This window comes from Phaethon aethereus, assembly GCF_964289735.1.
Source record: "Phaethon aethereus genome assembly, chromosome: 4".
NCBI lineage: Eukaryota > Metazoa > Chordata > Aves > Phaethontiformes > Phaethontidae > Phaethon > Phaethon aethereus.
In genome coordinates this window covers 64,278,666-64,295,715 of record NC_138578.1, presented here as the reverse complement: position 1 = coordinate 64,295,715, position 17,050 = coordinate 64,278,666, and the positions used below count along the sequence as shown (strand labels likewise).

General features: G+C 36.3%; 1 protein-coding gene across 1 annotated transcript in view; it reads left to right on the top strand.

The window, feature by feature from the left end:
- Window positions 1-17,050, top strand: part of STIM2 (stromal interaction molecule 2) — a 78,035-nt gene that overhangs the window by 38,274 nt on the left and 22,711 nt on the right. The window contains exon 2 of the mRNA XM_081999164.1: window positions 10,383-10,513. Coding sequence (XP_081855290.1) covers window positions 10,383-10,513 — 131 coding nt within the window. The remainder of the gene's footprint in view (window positions 1-10,382; window positions 10,514-17,050) is intronic.

Here is a 17,050-nt window from a genome sequence, read left to right as displayed (position 1 = left end):
GCATGAACAGTTAGGAACACATTTAGCATTAGTCTTTGGCTGCTTCTGTTTTAGAGCATGTGTGAAATTATTGCCTTGGCTCTTCCTCACATCCTGAGTACGCTCATGCTGTTTGGGAGCAACTGACTGTATTTGAAGCTGTACAAGTAGTATTTGGCAATGTGCATTGTTCAGGCAAATGTAGAGTGTTCAGGAACCTTACAGTTTTCCTTTGAATGTGACCTCTTGAGATTTTTCTAGAGGTGGAAGACTAGTACTTTTAAACTCATATGCAAATTCTATCTAACGTTTTTTGATGGGAAGAGCCATGGGTTTGTAGTATGAATTATATATATATTTTTAAACAGAATCAGAGATAATTCTTTCTAACACTACATGACTTACTCTAAATTTTGGAGTTCTTGTTTAATTGAACTGAGTTTCCTCTATTTCTACTCTGTGTGATTTCAGTGCATGACTTTGGGCACAGTGTGAGTGTTCAGTGTGTGCTCATTGTGTAAGAACTGGCTTCTATTTTATTGACCACTTCAACAGCTAAGGAATACATATTGGAAAACTATACCATTTGCTACTATTTTCATGGGCCCCAAAACACATTTATCAAAATGGTATCAACCAAGGTGTATCTAAGATATGTGCAACTGTGGTTTATTCTAATATTCTGATAATTGTAAATATCACTATTTGGGTTAAGTTTAAGCAATAACATAATGATGATATATTACATCCAAAGAAGTGTGACTGTAATTTTTTTACATGTTGAATTTTTTTTTTTTAAAGGCCTCTTTAGATCTTATTTGTATCAAATAAGCCAAGGTGAACTGAGACACCATCAGTAGATTTGTCAGCCCAGTTTATCACTTGGTGAAATTCATCATGAGAAAAATATTTAGCAGCATATTAGTAGGGGCAAAGCTGCCAGTTGTGCAAGCTGGAATTGGATGTGAGTGCTAACTGCAAAGCAGTTCATGTAAGCTTCTGGAAGTAGGGTTGTCCTTAACTAGATAGCAATCTGCACTACTGAATCTTCACAGAAGCTAACAGGACTATTTAAAGAAACTGATATCTATACATCCTTAAAATCACTGATATGTTGAATGGTGCTAAAAGGAAGTGTTTCATTACGGTGTTATTGATTAAATAAAATGAATCTATGCACTCAGTGCCTTTGCATTTCTGAAAGTATAAACATTGCATAGGCTGACAAATTTAATACTCAAATGCTGGAAACTTAACAGATTGTGTATTTAAAAAATAAAAATGCCCTGATGCTAAGCTTTCTTTATTGTAAGTACAAAGTTACATATTTTTAATTTAGGTTTCAGTTGTATAATTCTGATATGCTCTCCTAAAGTATAAATACATCCTGACAACATGTTGTTACAGGAACTCTGAGGGAACTGACGATGCTACAGATGGTGCTCACAGAGGATTAAATTTGATTCCTTGGTTAGAACAGTTAATAATATACGTACTAGATCAGATGGTGTAGAAGACTGAAGTAATTCAGTAATGTCAGCAATGTCATGCTTACATGCCTGATTCATGGATATAGGATATGATTATGAATCACATGTGGAAACAAATATATCGGACAAAAAACTGGTGTGATTAAAAGTATAAGTTTAAAGATATATATAATTTTATAAGCAGATAATTACTATGACTTTAATACACAAGTTATAATTTTAACATATTTCAGTTTATTTGAAAGTGTAAGGTATTAGGTCTTAAAAGATGCTTTTTTTAATCTTAACAACATCTGTAAAACTTTTTATGCCATTTTACTAAACTTAAAAAAAAATTATGTGAAGTGGTAAAATTCTTTTCAAGTGCCCTCCATTCTTTTTCATTCTAAGAAATTGTGAACTAACATTTCAGCATGAAAGGAGTTTGTAAACTTTTAAATTATTAGCTATATTATCATGGTGGTTGTATTCTGCAGATCACTGTCTTCCAGAAATGAATTTAGTGGCTCACACTCTGCTTTGCTCTTGAGCCATATCTGAATAGAAACTAGTACACTGGATATTAACTATACACTTTCACCAGGAGGCTAAAGATCAGGCTTCCAGATTAATGCACAGCAGAGGTGTTAACAAGCATGGAATTCCAAGCAAGATGATGAGGGTTGTTTCATCTTGAAAACAGTTACTAGGAAGTCTGCTTCAGGAATCACATGGACATATTTCAGTCATTTGAAGGTCACCTATAAATCATTTTTCTAATTTCCTGACCAAACTAAGAAAGTGACTTAAATTCTATACTACTGTTATTCCTTAAGATTTGACAAATTGTATTTGACAAAAGTATATGATCAGGGATATACTTCTTTTTCATTCTTTTTCAGCTTTCTGACGTTAGAAAAGGGAGAAAGTTGTTAGAACAGCAGAAAAGAACTAGCCAGACTGTGCTGGTTTTGGCTGGGATGGAGTTAATTTTCTTCATAGTAGCTAGCATGGGGCTAGGTTTTGGGTTTGTGATGGAAATGGTGTTGATAATTCAGGGATGTTTTCATTATTGCTGAGCAGTGCTTACACAGAGTCAAGGCCTTCTCTGCTCCTTACCCCACCAGTGAGAAGGCCAGGGGTGCACAAGAAGTTGGGAGGGGACACAGCTGGGACAGCTGACCCCAACTGACCAAAGGGATATCCCATACCATATGACGTCATGCTCAGCATATAAAGCTGGGGGAAGAAGGAGGAATGGGGGGGACGTTGAGAGTGATGGCGTTTGTCTTCCCAAGTAACTGTTATGCGTGATGGAGCCCTGCTTCCCTGGAGATGGCTGAACACCTACCTGCCCGTGGGAAGTGGTGAATGAATTCCTTGTTTTGCTTTGCTTGTGTGCGCGGCTTTTGCTTTGCCTATTAAACTGTCTTTATCTCAAACCATGAGTTCTCTCACGTTTACTCCTCTGATTCTCTCCCCCCATCCTGCCATGGGGTAGTGAGTGAGCAGCTGTGTGGGGCTTAGTTGCTGGCTTGGGTTGAACCATGCCACAGACCTGAAATATATAAAAAGCTTGGGTGTATGTTGTTATATGTGCTTAGATGTGTATTATGTGTTAATTGTCACTGAATATATATGAATACACATCTGTAGTTTATTTCATCAGCTTAATTAATGTTCTCTTGACAAATGAATTCAAATAGTAAATTCACAGTCCTGTTTCTTTAGAGCTGTAACTTCTAAACATGTAGGGGATATAAGGCAACAATACCCACTGTCTTGTTCATTTTGTTTGAGTTACGCGTGTGTTTTTATTCCAGGTGAAGTTATGAATTTAGGTCATCTTTGAACCTATGTAAATTTGTTTTTTCTTGGAGCTATTCTGGTTTTAGATGTTGTTAATTACTCTTACGTGCCCTTTTAAAGCTGCGTTCAGTAGTCTTCACTACTAAAGTAAGATACATAGATGAAAACTTAGATTTTAAACTGCATTAAATATTTGCCTTCTTGGCCTTGTACTAATAAATATAAATTGAGACAGACTTCCCTATTTTCCTATTTTTTTCAGTATTTTCCTATTTTTTCCTTTCCTTGCTGAGAGTAGGTATCAGACACCTGGCACTTTTTTTTTTAACTGAATATTGATACGTGTTTGTAGGTTTGTATAGTAAGTATCGTTAAAGTACAAGTAAGGTTGGAAGGAGGCAAAACCAGAGAATTTTTGATGGCTTGCGTAAGATGCGTCTCCCAGTTTCCTCTCACCCTGCTTTGTTAGGGTTGGCAGGCATTCCTCTTCTAAATCAGTCAACTTTGACCATTGTATACAATAATTGTCCAACTTCCTCTTCCCTTCAAACTGTGTCATTGCTCGGGGAGGGTGTGGGAAGGAGATGGAAAAGCCATGAATCCATGTTCCTGACTTTTTTTTTTGTGTAGTCAGAGCAGTGTTGTAACTTAATTATTAATTTTCTAAGAGTCTAAATGAGGTGTTTATACTGCCATTTTGTCTTGTCAGAATAATCCTTGACAGGATTAATGTATTGAAACCCCTTTTTGTAACTTCCTTTTTAAGCAAGCATTGCTGATTTGGGATAGCTGTTTTTAATGCATTTAAACTACAGCAAAATTAAATATGTCATAACATTTAATTCTCTAGAGAATTACTTTTGTATCTTTTCCTTTGAGTAAACATTTTTATTGCTATGAAGTTCTTAAATAGTTTTCTAAGATAATGTATGATGTTTTGAATGTCTTAACAGATGATCAGAAAGTTTACAGTGTCTGCTGTTCTGCAGCTTGTTTTAAAACTTTTTATCTAGGAAAGATGAGAAAAGCATTAATCAAAACCTGTCTTAACACTTGATTTTTCTAATAGCATTATTTAACTGAATTTCTGCGTTAAATAACCACCTCTGATTTCACTGTGGGTTTTTTTTTTGTTTTTTGAAATTTGAGTTCAGAATTAGACAGCTTTTTTGTGGGTGTGGAGAAAACAGAGATGAGCTAATGGAGATTTAAGGAAAAATCAAAGCCTTTCTTGCCTCATCAAGTTTCATGTTTCTATGTGGGGAAAAAACAATTTGCATATATTAAAAGATACTGAAATATCAGAATATATGGACACTTCTCAATAGTGACAAAGCTAGGTTTGGGTCTCATGCAAAGATCACTTGTATAGATATTGAAGTGGTAATGATTTATTTTAAGGTTATTTGAAATGTTACTTTTTTTTAATTCAAGGATGTTTAGTGGATTTTAAAAGAATTATGGCAGCTTTCATGGAACTGAACCGCAAATAGTTGTGGTGGTGTTTTTTAAATTAACTGGAGTGTTGCCAGTCATTAAGCATTACACATGTATTCAGTAAAAAGTGCTTCAGATACCAGACTTTACAGTCTGGAGTTCCATCTTATCTGCTGTTACTGCATGAGTTTATAAACACGATTTCAGAAATTACCTCAATTTCTGATATGAAGTAGCGGAAAAGCTTAATGTGAAACTTTGTTTTTAAATTCTTTGGCGACAACAATGTCCTGAATCTCCTTTCCTGTTGCACCCCCTTCCTCTGCTGTCATTAGTATTATTGCGTTTTTCTCTTCAGGAAGATCACTTAAGTAACATCAGTGTTGTGATTAGAAGATAAGTGTATTCTGCCCTTTTTGTAAAAATTTTGTCTGCTTCTTTTAAATGTTTTTAGTGGAGAGTTGTGCTGCAATTGATGAACTTTATTTTTTCCACTCTGATCGTTTAAATAAGTGTCACAAATGACATTGTCAAGTTAACTGTTATATCCTGCTCAGCCTACTTGCCATATGGAGGAGTTTAATTATTAAGAGTAGGAGTGATTTGCTTTGGGAGCTTTTAATTGAAAGATTAAACAAAGCTCACTCTGAGGCTCTCTCTTCAAGCATTTGAAGGTTTTAATGACACCTTATGTAAGGATATAAGATAAAAGCAACACGTTTGTTGTTTTTACTGTGAATAGCTGTTTTGAACATCTGGTGAAATTCTTGAAAACACTTGCTTTTCAGTAATTTCAGTAATCCCTACTGTACCTGACATTCAGATTTGTATTCAGGTCTTTGAAAAATCATTGTTCACTTACAGATTGCTGTTTTTTTTTTTTTGCCTTGACTGTAGTGTATTAAAGAACAGTGTAAAACTAAAGCACACAAGAAATGTGAGGAAATAGAAATCCTAGTCAGATGAAGATACATTTGGCAGGGGGTGGGAATATTGTGGCCACCTGCTTTGGCTCTGGAAAATGGAAAGAAATTCTACTTATGTTATCATGGCTTGCTGATATATAGTTATTTTAAGCTGAGAGTATGTACATAGGAAGCTGACATTTGCGTGTAGTGCTTGCCTTTTCTGTGAGGCTTCCCTTTATCCCATATGGCTTCTTAGGAATAAGGAATCATAAAACTAGCAGAACATGGTACTCTCCTGAATTCATTGGAAAAAAGCAGTCACAGGAACACTGTGGACTTCCATAGGACTACCATATGTTAGCATAAAAAAGTGCTCTTCCTTCTTGGTGAATGCTGAACAACCTTACAGAACAAAAATGATGTGTAGTAGCCAATCTCTCCAAATAACTCCCAACTGCTAAGTTGCTTTGAGTGAACTAGTTTAAATTTTAAATTTGCAGGTGTGTATCTGGTTCCAGGTACCTCTGAAAATCCCGTGTCCCTGTATTCTTTAAAAGGCTCTTTGAGGCATGGAAAAGACTTAAGGGCTCTGGTGCTTTGGAGGCCAAATTGGAACTGCAAACACCTGGCTAGGGTCCCTCTGTCACAGGCTTTGGCACAGTCATAGCTTTTATGCTCTGGTGTCCGTATGCTTAAAGGGGGTGCGTAAGAGAACTGCAGGATTATTAGCTATTTGTTGGTCTGTCAGTCCTTTTCATTCTGAAGTTTGTTACGGTCACAACAGTTTAGGGAAAAGTAAATGCAGGATAGGTGAAAGACTGCGAGGTGCATATACCCTTTTGCTTTGGAACGATTTCTAATGATTCCTAAAATAAATTTCAAGGGCTTTGCTGACATAAACACTTTAACATATATTGGTGTAATTAATTTTCCTTAATGGCTTGTGTTGTCAGCATCACTTTGTAAGTTTAGCTCCTTCTTAACTTACCTTCAAGAGATGGGATGAAAAAGCCATGATTCTAAAGTTTAGGATAATTATGAACTGAAGTTTTTCTTGTGGTCTTGGCTTATTTTAGCCTCATTGAAAAACAGAGAAGAGGGAAAAGAAAAAAAGAAAAGCAAGGGAGGGGAAAAAGAAGAAGAAAGTGCTAAGTGTTACTTTCTGCTTATCTGTAAATACAGTTTCCTGTATAAAGGGTTGGATAACTCTGTACTTGGTTCATTATCAAACGGTCTCCATGCAACTGGTCTGTACCCATGGCTTTGTGCGGCTCCCTGGACTGGTCAAGACTACTTTCTCCTCTTGCCACAGAGCTAAGAGGCAGTTACTGAGCTACTCAAGGCAGGAGGAGGGTTTGGTTCAAAAGCCTCTGCCAAATTAGTTGAGCCATCAATCTGACATTTAATTTTTTAGTAACAAATTCTCTCCTTATCATGACCAGAAGTTCTGAAACTTCCTCACTTCCAAGCAATGTTAAAAACTGGGTTGTGAAGTAAGTCCTGCCTAGAGTGACATATGGTGTGCTTGTATGCCTCTAGTCCACCTCATCTAAACTGTACCTCTTTTGTTTGCTTTGCTAATTCTTCTGTGCTGTTTGTTAAAGGAAGGGTGAAATTCCAAGCTATCAGGTTCACTCCTTGAGTGAACTTCTTGGTATCATCTCTGTGCTCTTTCCTGTCATGATGATTTTTGATTAAGTGTATTTATGACAACACGCCAGACTAGGAGAGAGAAATTGGTCCAGACACTAAATTAAGTTTGTCCTTAAAATACAATAGAAGAGTTGGAACCCCAGGACACCCTTAATAGGGTGGATTCAAAGTGAAAAATAACTAGTCTTACAATTTGTTGCGGGGCCTCAGGCTTATTTTTATGGTGCTTACTGTTTATTGAAATTTTTCCTCTTGGCTTTTATATTAATTGTTTCAGAAATTTCTAACCATACTTCATCTAGTATTAATTTGAATTGTTTTCTGCTGTGCAAGTGAGACAAAATACTGCATTTTAGAATCTTCTGCAAAGTTGCAGATTATTGAATTTCCATCAGCTGTTATTGGATTTGGTAGGGCCCTTTAGATATGCTTGTGAAATGCTTTTCACTTATTTTTTTAGGCTGTGGCTTTGTAATTTGTTTTTGCTTTGAGATTGTTCTCTGAAGAGGGGGATGACAAGTGTTGTCAGTGTGAGAATGTTTAATTTTACCATACGTAAATAAGCTTGATGGTATATCTGGATTCTGTTGAGAGTGGTTTAATTTTTATTATTACAGTCAAGATGTGGTCCTACTCCATGTTTCTCGATTCCCAAAAGGAGCAATTTGAACTGTATCGTGTCTTAAGAAAGAGATCAAGTATTGCTGGAGCCAGCACATGGGACATCCAAAGCAGCACATGGGACATCCAAAGCACAAGCAGCCTGTTTACTTCTCTCAAGAAGAGCCATAGCTCTTTAAAGTGCCTTCATTCTTAAATAACCAAAAAGGGCATATTTAAGATAAATAAGTACTCTGAAGAAACTGAGCAATCGCAGTATTGAGAAAATGTACTCTGAGAAAACCTTTTTGATTTGAAAAGCTGGGCTTTCAGCTGAACAAAACGGAAAAGCATTTGAGTCGATGCTTGCAAACTATGTGAACACTTTATCTGATGTTTTCTTCTATGTAAGAATAGAACTAATTACAAATTAGAGAAAGTTGGTTGTGTTTGAAGGACCTATTTATCTGTTCTGACAATTATGCTTTCTTCTACCTTAAAATATAGTGTAGATCTAATCCTGCAGCACAAAGATGGTTCTTCTGATATCTTATTGTATTTAGAGTAGTGTCATATTCTTTGTTCGTGGCTATTGGAATTTAATTATTAGCAGGACTTTGAGGTGAGTCATTACTATTGCAAGGGAAGCCTTTCTACACCAAGTACTCTGTATTACAGGGATAAAGTCCTTAAACACCCCAATGACAGTAACTTTTTCATTGCAAGGCAAAAATCTGAAGTCTGAGTTGTGCAAATTAAACCTTTTCTAATGAAACAAAGATGGACAAATAAAATAGATTTTTTTTTTTTAATGTAAAAAAAATTACTGGTTTGCTTTTTTCAAGAGCTGTTAGTTGCATTCCAAAGCTGAAAACTATTTGAGGTTGGCCTGGTTTAATGTGTAGTAATCTGTCTTTCTGATTTATATGAAGTGGTTCTAAAAACAGCATCTCTCAGTTCTGGAGCACTGTCAGTGAGGTGTTTGGTTTCTTTTTTCTGTGTGTTTGGGGGTTTTTTTGTGGTGTTTTTGTTTGTGTGTTTTCTTTATTTTTAATTGATACATGGGCACAGGTAACAGGTAACTGTTAACTCCTGTATAATAAAACTGGTGTATAAAGTAAGAATGCATTGACTCATGTCTAGCTGTAGGGATCAGTCCTGTTAATATGCGTCTGAGATTCCAGCTATGCCATGGCTGCTACTTTTGTACTTCTGCTTTGTAGCCTTAAGCAAGATGAGTCTTTCCAGCATCCATTATTTTTGATTATTTTAAAATTTATAATAAAGACAGAAAAGCAGACTCATGCCAACTCAATTGGTATGGAAATACTAATGCAATACATTCATTTTTCTGAGCAAACTCTTGATCCTATCTGTTGCTATATGTGCTTCCTTTTCATTACTCATATAAATGAGCCTTTAATAAATTCTGTAGTAACATGAAAGCTTAATCCTTTGATGGACTAGAAGAAGCAAAAATTACTCATGCTGCCTCAATTTGTATTTGCATTGATATGATTGAAGTGGAGTGTACCAGTTTATGGGACTAGTCAATGCTTTTTTGTAATGGCTATTACCGTGGGAAGTCACTGTCTTATTAAGGCCAAACTTTCAAAAAATGATTTCTGTATCCTTCTCCACCTTCTGTTCTTTGTGGTGTTCGATACATCAGCATTAATGAAATAGCTAGCTATTAGTTAATGCCAAGGTCTATGAAGGACCTTTAATGATGGTTGATCATCATGCGTTGTAGAATTTCACAGCATTTGGCATGTGCTTTGTGGAAGGGGAAGAACAAAGATATTAAAACCTGACGTGGTGACACCAGAGCCATCAGATGTGCACAAATCATGAGCCTTCAGTAATGAATGCAAATAAAAATGTACTATTTTTGACCCAGAATCCTGCTCCACAGTGACTCTGCTGTTTTTGATCAGAGCACACAGGACTCAGATATTATGTATTGTTATCAGTTGAATTTTCTTTGTGGTGTGCTTTCTTCTCTTGCAGCCCTTCTTAAATATTTTGCATTAAGCAGTACTCTGTACTTTGAACTTGATATGCAGTGTGGTTACCACCCCTTTGTTTGTGAAGCTACCACATGACAATTTTTTCCTCTTCCTCCACTGCTCTGTTTAGCCTAGGCTTTCAGAAAGGAGGTTGGAAAACGCAGTGACTTCACTTGCTATCACAGTGATTACATTACTAAAGGGTGGATGATAGGTAGAAGAAAAGGTGGAGATAGCAGCTATGGGGCAGGGAAAAAAAAAAAGCCATGAGTCAACCTATTCCAGACTATTCTTTGGTCTTCCTTCCTGGGTAAAAAAAAACGATTCTCTCCACTCTGCAGTGCCCCCCCCCCAATAATTATTTTACAGCTAAATTTGACATCCATGACCTGGTGGCTATGTGCAGTGAAGTACATGTACACATACAGAAATTTAAGCCCTTTCTCTTAGGAGCTTTATATTCTAGAATTACAGTAGCTAATATTTCTGTTTTGTTTTTTTCCCCCTCCTCACTTTAGATCCCTGCAGTTCACTCAGCCCACCGTGCTTTACTGAGGAGGACAGATTCAGCCTAGAAGCTCTCCGCATGATCCATAAGCAAATGGATGATGACAAAGATGGTGGTATTGAAGTAGATGAAAGTGATGAGGTAGGAATAAAAAGCCTTCACTTGTGCACACATGAGGTCTGTCTGTCTTTTTCCCTGTTTAATATAGCTGCTCTTTATGTTCCAGCACTTGAGTAGTCATTGTTTTTCTTAGTTCAGCCCTTCCCACAGCCAAATGTGGAAGGAAAGTCCAATTTCTAGAATTGCGTGAAAGACTATTACTGTCCATTGTTCTAGCCTAAAGAAAAGTTTTATACGACTATGTATAAAAGTGGTTATTTTTGTGATTAATGTAGGAAGTAGGTAAAAGGTGTTGGTATAGCTTGCAATGAGGTATCTAGGAGTTGATGTGATCTGCTGCCAGGTATTTGACTTTCTTTGCTTTAAGGTTTTCATGCTTAAGGCATTGCTGGGCTTTCCCGTTTACCTTAGATCTGCTCCAGGCACTTCATGGTGCAAAAGAGTACCTGTTAGCAGTTTGGAAAGCTTTCTTATGTGTTTTTGCTTACATTTTATGGGCAAGTAGTAATCACTTCCTGCTGTAGGCTAGTTGTAGATTAAGTCCTGTGAACTAAGGAAGGTTATTCAGACCTGTCTGAAGCTTTTTGTGATTGTGCTTGAATGGGTTTTGCAGGCAGGCTCCTGGTGGTCCTGCCAAAGGGCTTGCCTTTGCACCTACTCGACTTTACCATCAGGATTCTTGAAATCACTGGGTAGGAATGGAAATATCCATGTAGTTTCATTGTTCTTGCTCCTTCTGCGTTCTGGCCGTTGTCAGGGGCAGGCTTGAGAAAGGAAGGGGAGTGAAGATGTCCCCTCATCTGTGCCCTAAAAATGGGGGTATTGCCATTTGGTTCTGAAGCCCATTCTTACTGGAGGTGAGAAGCCTGTCCTCACTGGAGGCTAGAAGAATCTAGCCCTGATTTCTCTTCCTTTTTTTTTTTTTTTTTGGTAACATCTCAGGGAAGATTGTTGCCCCTGAATGATTTAAGTTGCGAATCGTCACTGCAAAGTTTAATGTGATGGTACTTACTTTTCTGTGTGGCAATGTACAAACAGCATCAACAGTGATTGATGCTTGGTTCATTCAAGTTTTGTGAAGGAATACAGTACAATGGAGAGAATGATCCAGAACAAAATAATGTACTTTTTAACTCTGGAGGAAAAAATCTGCTCTGTACCTTGGGGAGTGTCATGGTGAGGTAGTTCAGGTGCTGGAAATAGTCTAGATCTGTTATCCCAGAATGTTTGTTTATTGTCATTAATGTTTGGGACAGGCACAGTGCAGTCTGCAAACTGAAACATTAGTGATTAAGTGTGAGCTTTCTAAGGAGCTTCTCAGCATTGTGTGTTTCTCTTGAGTTGTGCTGCATTTGTTATACATGAAAGTTAAGAAAGTTAAAAGAAAATACTGAAATATTTATATGTTGGAAACTTTTATTAGTATTAAAAAGATCTGTCCTGGTTTCCAGTGGACCATCTTTATATCTGACCTTAAGTTTCTTCCTGTTCCAGAGGAATGTTGGGATAAATCCAAGCAACAAAAGCTACTCTTAAACCTGTTAAAATGATTGAAATTCTAACAGTTCATGAGGACTGCTGTTATAGCTGGATTAATGACATAAGTGAAACTGTTCAAACTACTCACTGTGCATAAAATAAGACGAATGAAATGTTGCTCACTTCATTTTCTGCTAGCTAATTTTGAATTATTGAAGAAATAATTAGTAACTCTCCCCCCACCCCAATTAGATTTTTTGTACATGTAGTTTCCATGCAAATCAGTGATGAATATATATTTGTACAAAGTGCTTTCTTCTAAGACATTAAAAGCTAACCTGAAATTAATAAGAAATGCAATTTAATTGCAAGTTCAGCTAGTAATCTGTATGTTCTTGTTGTAGTGCTCTTACTGGATATTTACTATAATCTTAAAAGATCTTTTATCATTTTATCAACATAGTTATGTAGTTACCTGACTACAGTAGTTCTGAATATATACTAAATATGTTCTAATATACACTATTTCAAAACCAGATTATTTTTTTTTCTGGCACAGTGGGTAATGCTGCTTGTTTTGGTTAAGAATTAGGACTGATAATTAGAAAAAACTTTATTAGAAGTAAAGCTTGCCTGAAATACAGGGACTTTACTTATGGGAAGTAAAGGGAATTTTAGTTATGGGCATTTTATTTATGGGAATCCAGAAATGGATTCCCTGTTTCATGCTGCATGGTTTTTGCTTGCAAGACTCCTGGAAGAGCAGTATATTGAGTATGTTTCTAAGATATTCATCAGCTTTTTATTTAGCAGGAAAAATGTAACAATGTACAGTAACTTTCTGCTGTTTTACCAGCACTAAAACAGTGTCACAAATTACAAGTATATATTTACACCAAGGAAGCAAGTTCTTGTAAATAAGTTATTTTGAGAGGGGAAGGTAACAAGAGCTGAAGACGTTGAACTATTTGTTTTAACTATTTTAATTTGCTAATCCAGTTGAGAACTCCCAGCAGTGATTCCAGACACTTCATCTGCACACTATTATTTTTCCTAGTGTTCCTCATGCCCTGTTTTAGGCTGTAGTTTGTTTTTCCTCTATAAATGAAGTCTTGCAAAATCATTCTGTAGAGAAAGAATTTCCCTAGGATATAAGAAATTTTAACTCTCTTATAAGAAGGTTTTTACTGGAAGTCTTTTGGATCTACCTTGTGTGGACGGGAAAGCAGCTTATATTTGACCTTGATGAAACTGATGTGTGAAATTGAAGATAGAGGGGCTCTAGTTTGAGCATGGACTGGTTAGATAGACCAAAGAATAAGGAAAAAACTGTTACATAGACTAGACTAGATGGTATAACTTAAGAGATTTGTAGAGGTGGAAAAAAAATTAACTTTTAAATTCAGTAGAACATACTTTTCTCATGTTAATTATTACAAAATAATTGGGGAAAAAAAAGAGCTTTTTGTCATAGCTACTTGTATGTTTGAATTTTTTTAAATTTAGGATTCACATAACTTTCTAATATTAGCCTTGAATTTTTGATGTAGAATTATGTACTTCTAAAACAAGAAGTATAACTTAAAAAAAAAAGATTTGGATACTAAATTTGTGTTGACTTTTAGAGTATGATTTACTGTGCCATTATTAATTTCTGTAAAGTAGGCTATCACAGTGTGAAAACCAGAGAGTATGGTACAGCAGAGAAGAGAAAACAGGAAGGATGTGGAAAAAAACTATTTACCTTTAGGGCAGGCTAATATGAATTTCTTTATCAAATCCAGCTTCTGCTATTATTACTTTATTATTAACATACAAAAGATTGCAATTGTTTAAACTGGTTTAAAGAGGTAGGCTGTAAAAGAGTAACTGAAAAGGAGAACGTATTACTAACTGAGGTTTTAGTCATGTGTTGTGGGAGGCTGTCTGCCTCAGGAAGCATCTGTTGCACCACGTGTACATGATTTGTTTTAATGATGAAGAAGCACAAGCAGTAAGACAGGCTTTATCATATGCTCACTATTTACATAGGTTTTTCCTGTTTCCAAAGAACCTCTATATGCAGATCAAGTAATTTCCTCAAGGAATCTCTCTGTAGAAATAGAATGAGTTGATATTTCTGAAATATGAATATCTTACTGTGTGTCTAATGTCACACAAAGCTTATGGCATGAATTCACAGCTTTGCGTGGGGTCTTTGGATAGATCACTTAATATCTTGATATTTTGTTTGACTTTGTTTTATGAGTGTGCTTGCATAATTACTTAACAAAACCCCCCAATTTGACAAACCCCACACAAAACCACCAAAAAACCTCCAAAACCAAACCAAACAACAAAAACCCCCAAAACAACTGTGTGGAGAGGAAGCGACTGCAGTATTGAAAGCATGAAATGATCAGAAAATGGCTTTTAATAGTATGGGCAAAGAAGTTGGAACTTCAGGGGTGATATGCAGAAGTGCCTGACTTCAAACGCTGCCTGGAGGCGAGGCAAGAATCAAAAAGAATCTAGCTTTAGTGGCCTAAACCAGGGAGGATGATCATCTTCTATACAGTGATTAAAGGAGAAAAAGTAGCTAGTATGATCTGTTCAGGAATAGCACTGGTAATATAGCACTTTGGATATAGTAAGTTTGACAGGGGCAGAATATTTGGCAGCCCAAGATCTTGCTTTGAAGTGACCATTTCTGAACAGATGGGCTCTGTGAAGCTATTGTTTGAGGGCTTGAGGTCATATTTACATCCAAGATGCAAATAATCCAAGAGAGGTGAAACAAACATAATGTCTTGAGAGTTTATGCTGTGGTTTTTTTGAGCAAAGATGAAGAGGTGGCATTTAAAAAAAGAAAAAAAGAAAAAAGAAAAGAATCCAGAAGGAAATAAAAATGGAGAAGATACAGAGGTCAAGTGTAAACAACTTGGTTAAAAATAAATAATTTATAGAAGTGGGGTGAGTTCAGAAACATATGCTTCAGTATACCCTCTTCTTAGCACTAATTTGTGCGTAAAGGTTTTATAATAAAGGAAAACCAGTTCATGTTCTTACTACTTATTTTTATTATGTAATTAATTTGCTAGTCATACTCTTGGTTGTTTATGCTTCTTTCCTTTAGCAGTTAAAATGGTACATGCATCTATACATCACCATCTATTTTACAAGCTTGATAAATTAAAATATTATGCATTAGTGTTACTATTTTAGGAGAATCAGGAGAAATTAGATTTGTCATGTAACTTTTCAACATGCATTTGTTTTCTGAGTTACTGCTGAAATACAGCTGCCTATTCAATTTGTGTAAAGATGAGTTGGTGAAAGAATTCTGTAGATATGTTTGTTCTTTAATTCCTTAAGAGATATAAAAAATGAATGAAATATGATTTACTTGTTTGGACCAGAGATGTATTCATTTCAATAATCTGTTCTGGCCAGTAGTGAGTACCAAATATTTTGGGCAAAATTGTGAGAAATTCCATGACAGGAAATCCTGCCAAGATAGTGCGGTGCTCCCATTTTAAGTATGTCTATTTTGGATACTTGGAGCGTAAAGTGTGACATGAAAAAACACTTTCAGAAATTAACATTAAACTAAGGGTGACTCTAAGTGAATAGTCCTTCTGCATTCTTGAACAAAAGCAAATTTATGTACAGAATTTCTCCTCTTTTTGATTGTTATGTCTTGGAGGGAGTAAAGATTTAGGAGAAGATTGGGGGCGGGCAGAGAAGTGCAGCTCTGTATGGAACAGATGTCAAAAAAATAATGGATGACATTGTTCAAAAGCTTGATCTCTCTTTGTTTAGTGCATCTTGGGACATTGTTAAACTTCAGGTGCCTACCCCAGATGTTACAATTGCAGTTGGGAGAGGTTCTGCTATAGACTGAGCTCTTGCTTCATTTTGCAGTCTGCAGATGCGCACTCAGCAAGATGTTCAGTGTACTTTAAAGTTCCCATAATATTCTGGTCTCATCCTTATCATTTACATAATAAAGGTCATTAAACTGGTGTTCATATTTGTGTAAACTATTTTATAATTCACTGTCAGTTGGTGACGCAAAATTCTGCATGGTAGAGAAATACCTGCTGCAGTGGTTCGGAAACTGAAAACATTCTGTTTTGCATAATACTGGAGTGGCTGCTGAGTGTGTTTTACGTGAATCTCACTGTGCAAGAACATTGTTATGAGCACTGATCTTTCAAACGAGTATTTTGAGCTTCCTAACCAGTGTAGCAAACCTTTTGCCCCAAAGCTATTGGGTTACTTTGATTCCCTTAGGTTTTTGTAGATCTGTTAGTAGAGCTCTTTTTTTGCATTGAATTTTATCGTTCAACTGCTAATGTATTTGTCCCCAGGCAGAGTGTCTTTTAGCCTCCTGAAGTTTTGTAAGCAACTCTGAGCATGTCTACACAGTCTTTTTTTTTCAGAGCAGGATAGGTAGGAGCCAGGTCTTGTCTGAAAATGTTATGACCATGTTCGTCTGCGGCTGTGCCTGTACAAAGAAGTCCTGTAGAGAGGCAGCACGTGTTAGCATGGCTATGGTTGCATAGAAACCTGTTCCAATGTGATTTGGATCAGACCTACCTCATGCCTTGCCTCCTTGGAGGTACTTAAGCTAATATCTAGCTGTCTGCACCTGTTTGTGTAGCACTGCAGGCATTCAGTCCTGCTACAATGAAATCCCCCCCTTGAAAATTCTAACTTGGCTTTGAAGAGATTGCAAGGTTTACTTTGCTGTAGAATAGCTACAATTTTGTTTTGATCTGCAATAATCTTTTCAGCACAATTTGTAGGTGACTTAAGATAAACTTGGTAACTATGTCCTGCATTTATCTAGAAATGTTTTTATTATGCTTAAATAAGTTTTCTTATTTTACTGTACTGTGTGCAAACATCTTTAGAAGCCACTTCTATAGGGTAGGCAGTTGTGAACACTGTCATACTTGAATCATAGTATTTTGCCTTTTAAAAGCACGTTTGCCATCAGAACTCAGTCGGTAAGTGTGACATTGCAATAGATGCAACGAGTCTGGTAGCAGTAGATGGGAGGGAATGTACTAAAAGGCTGCCTAATAGTGACTG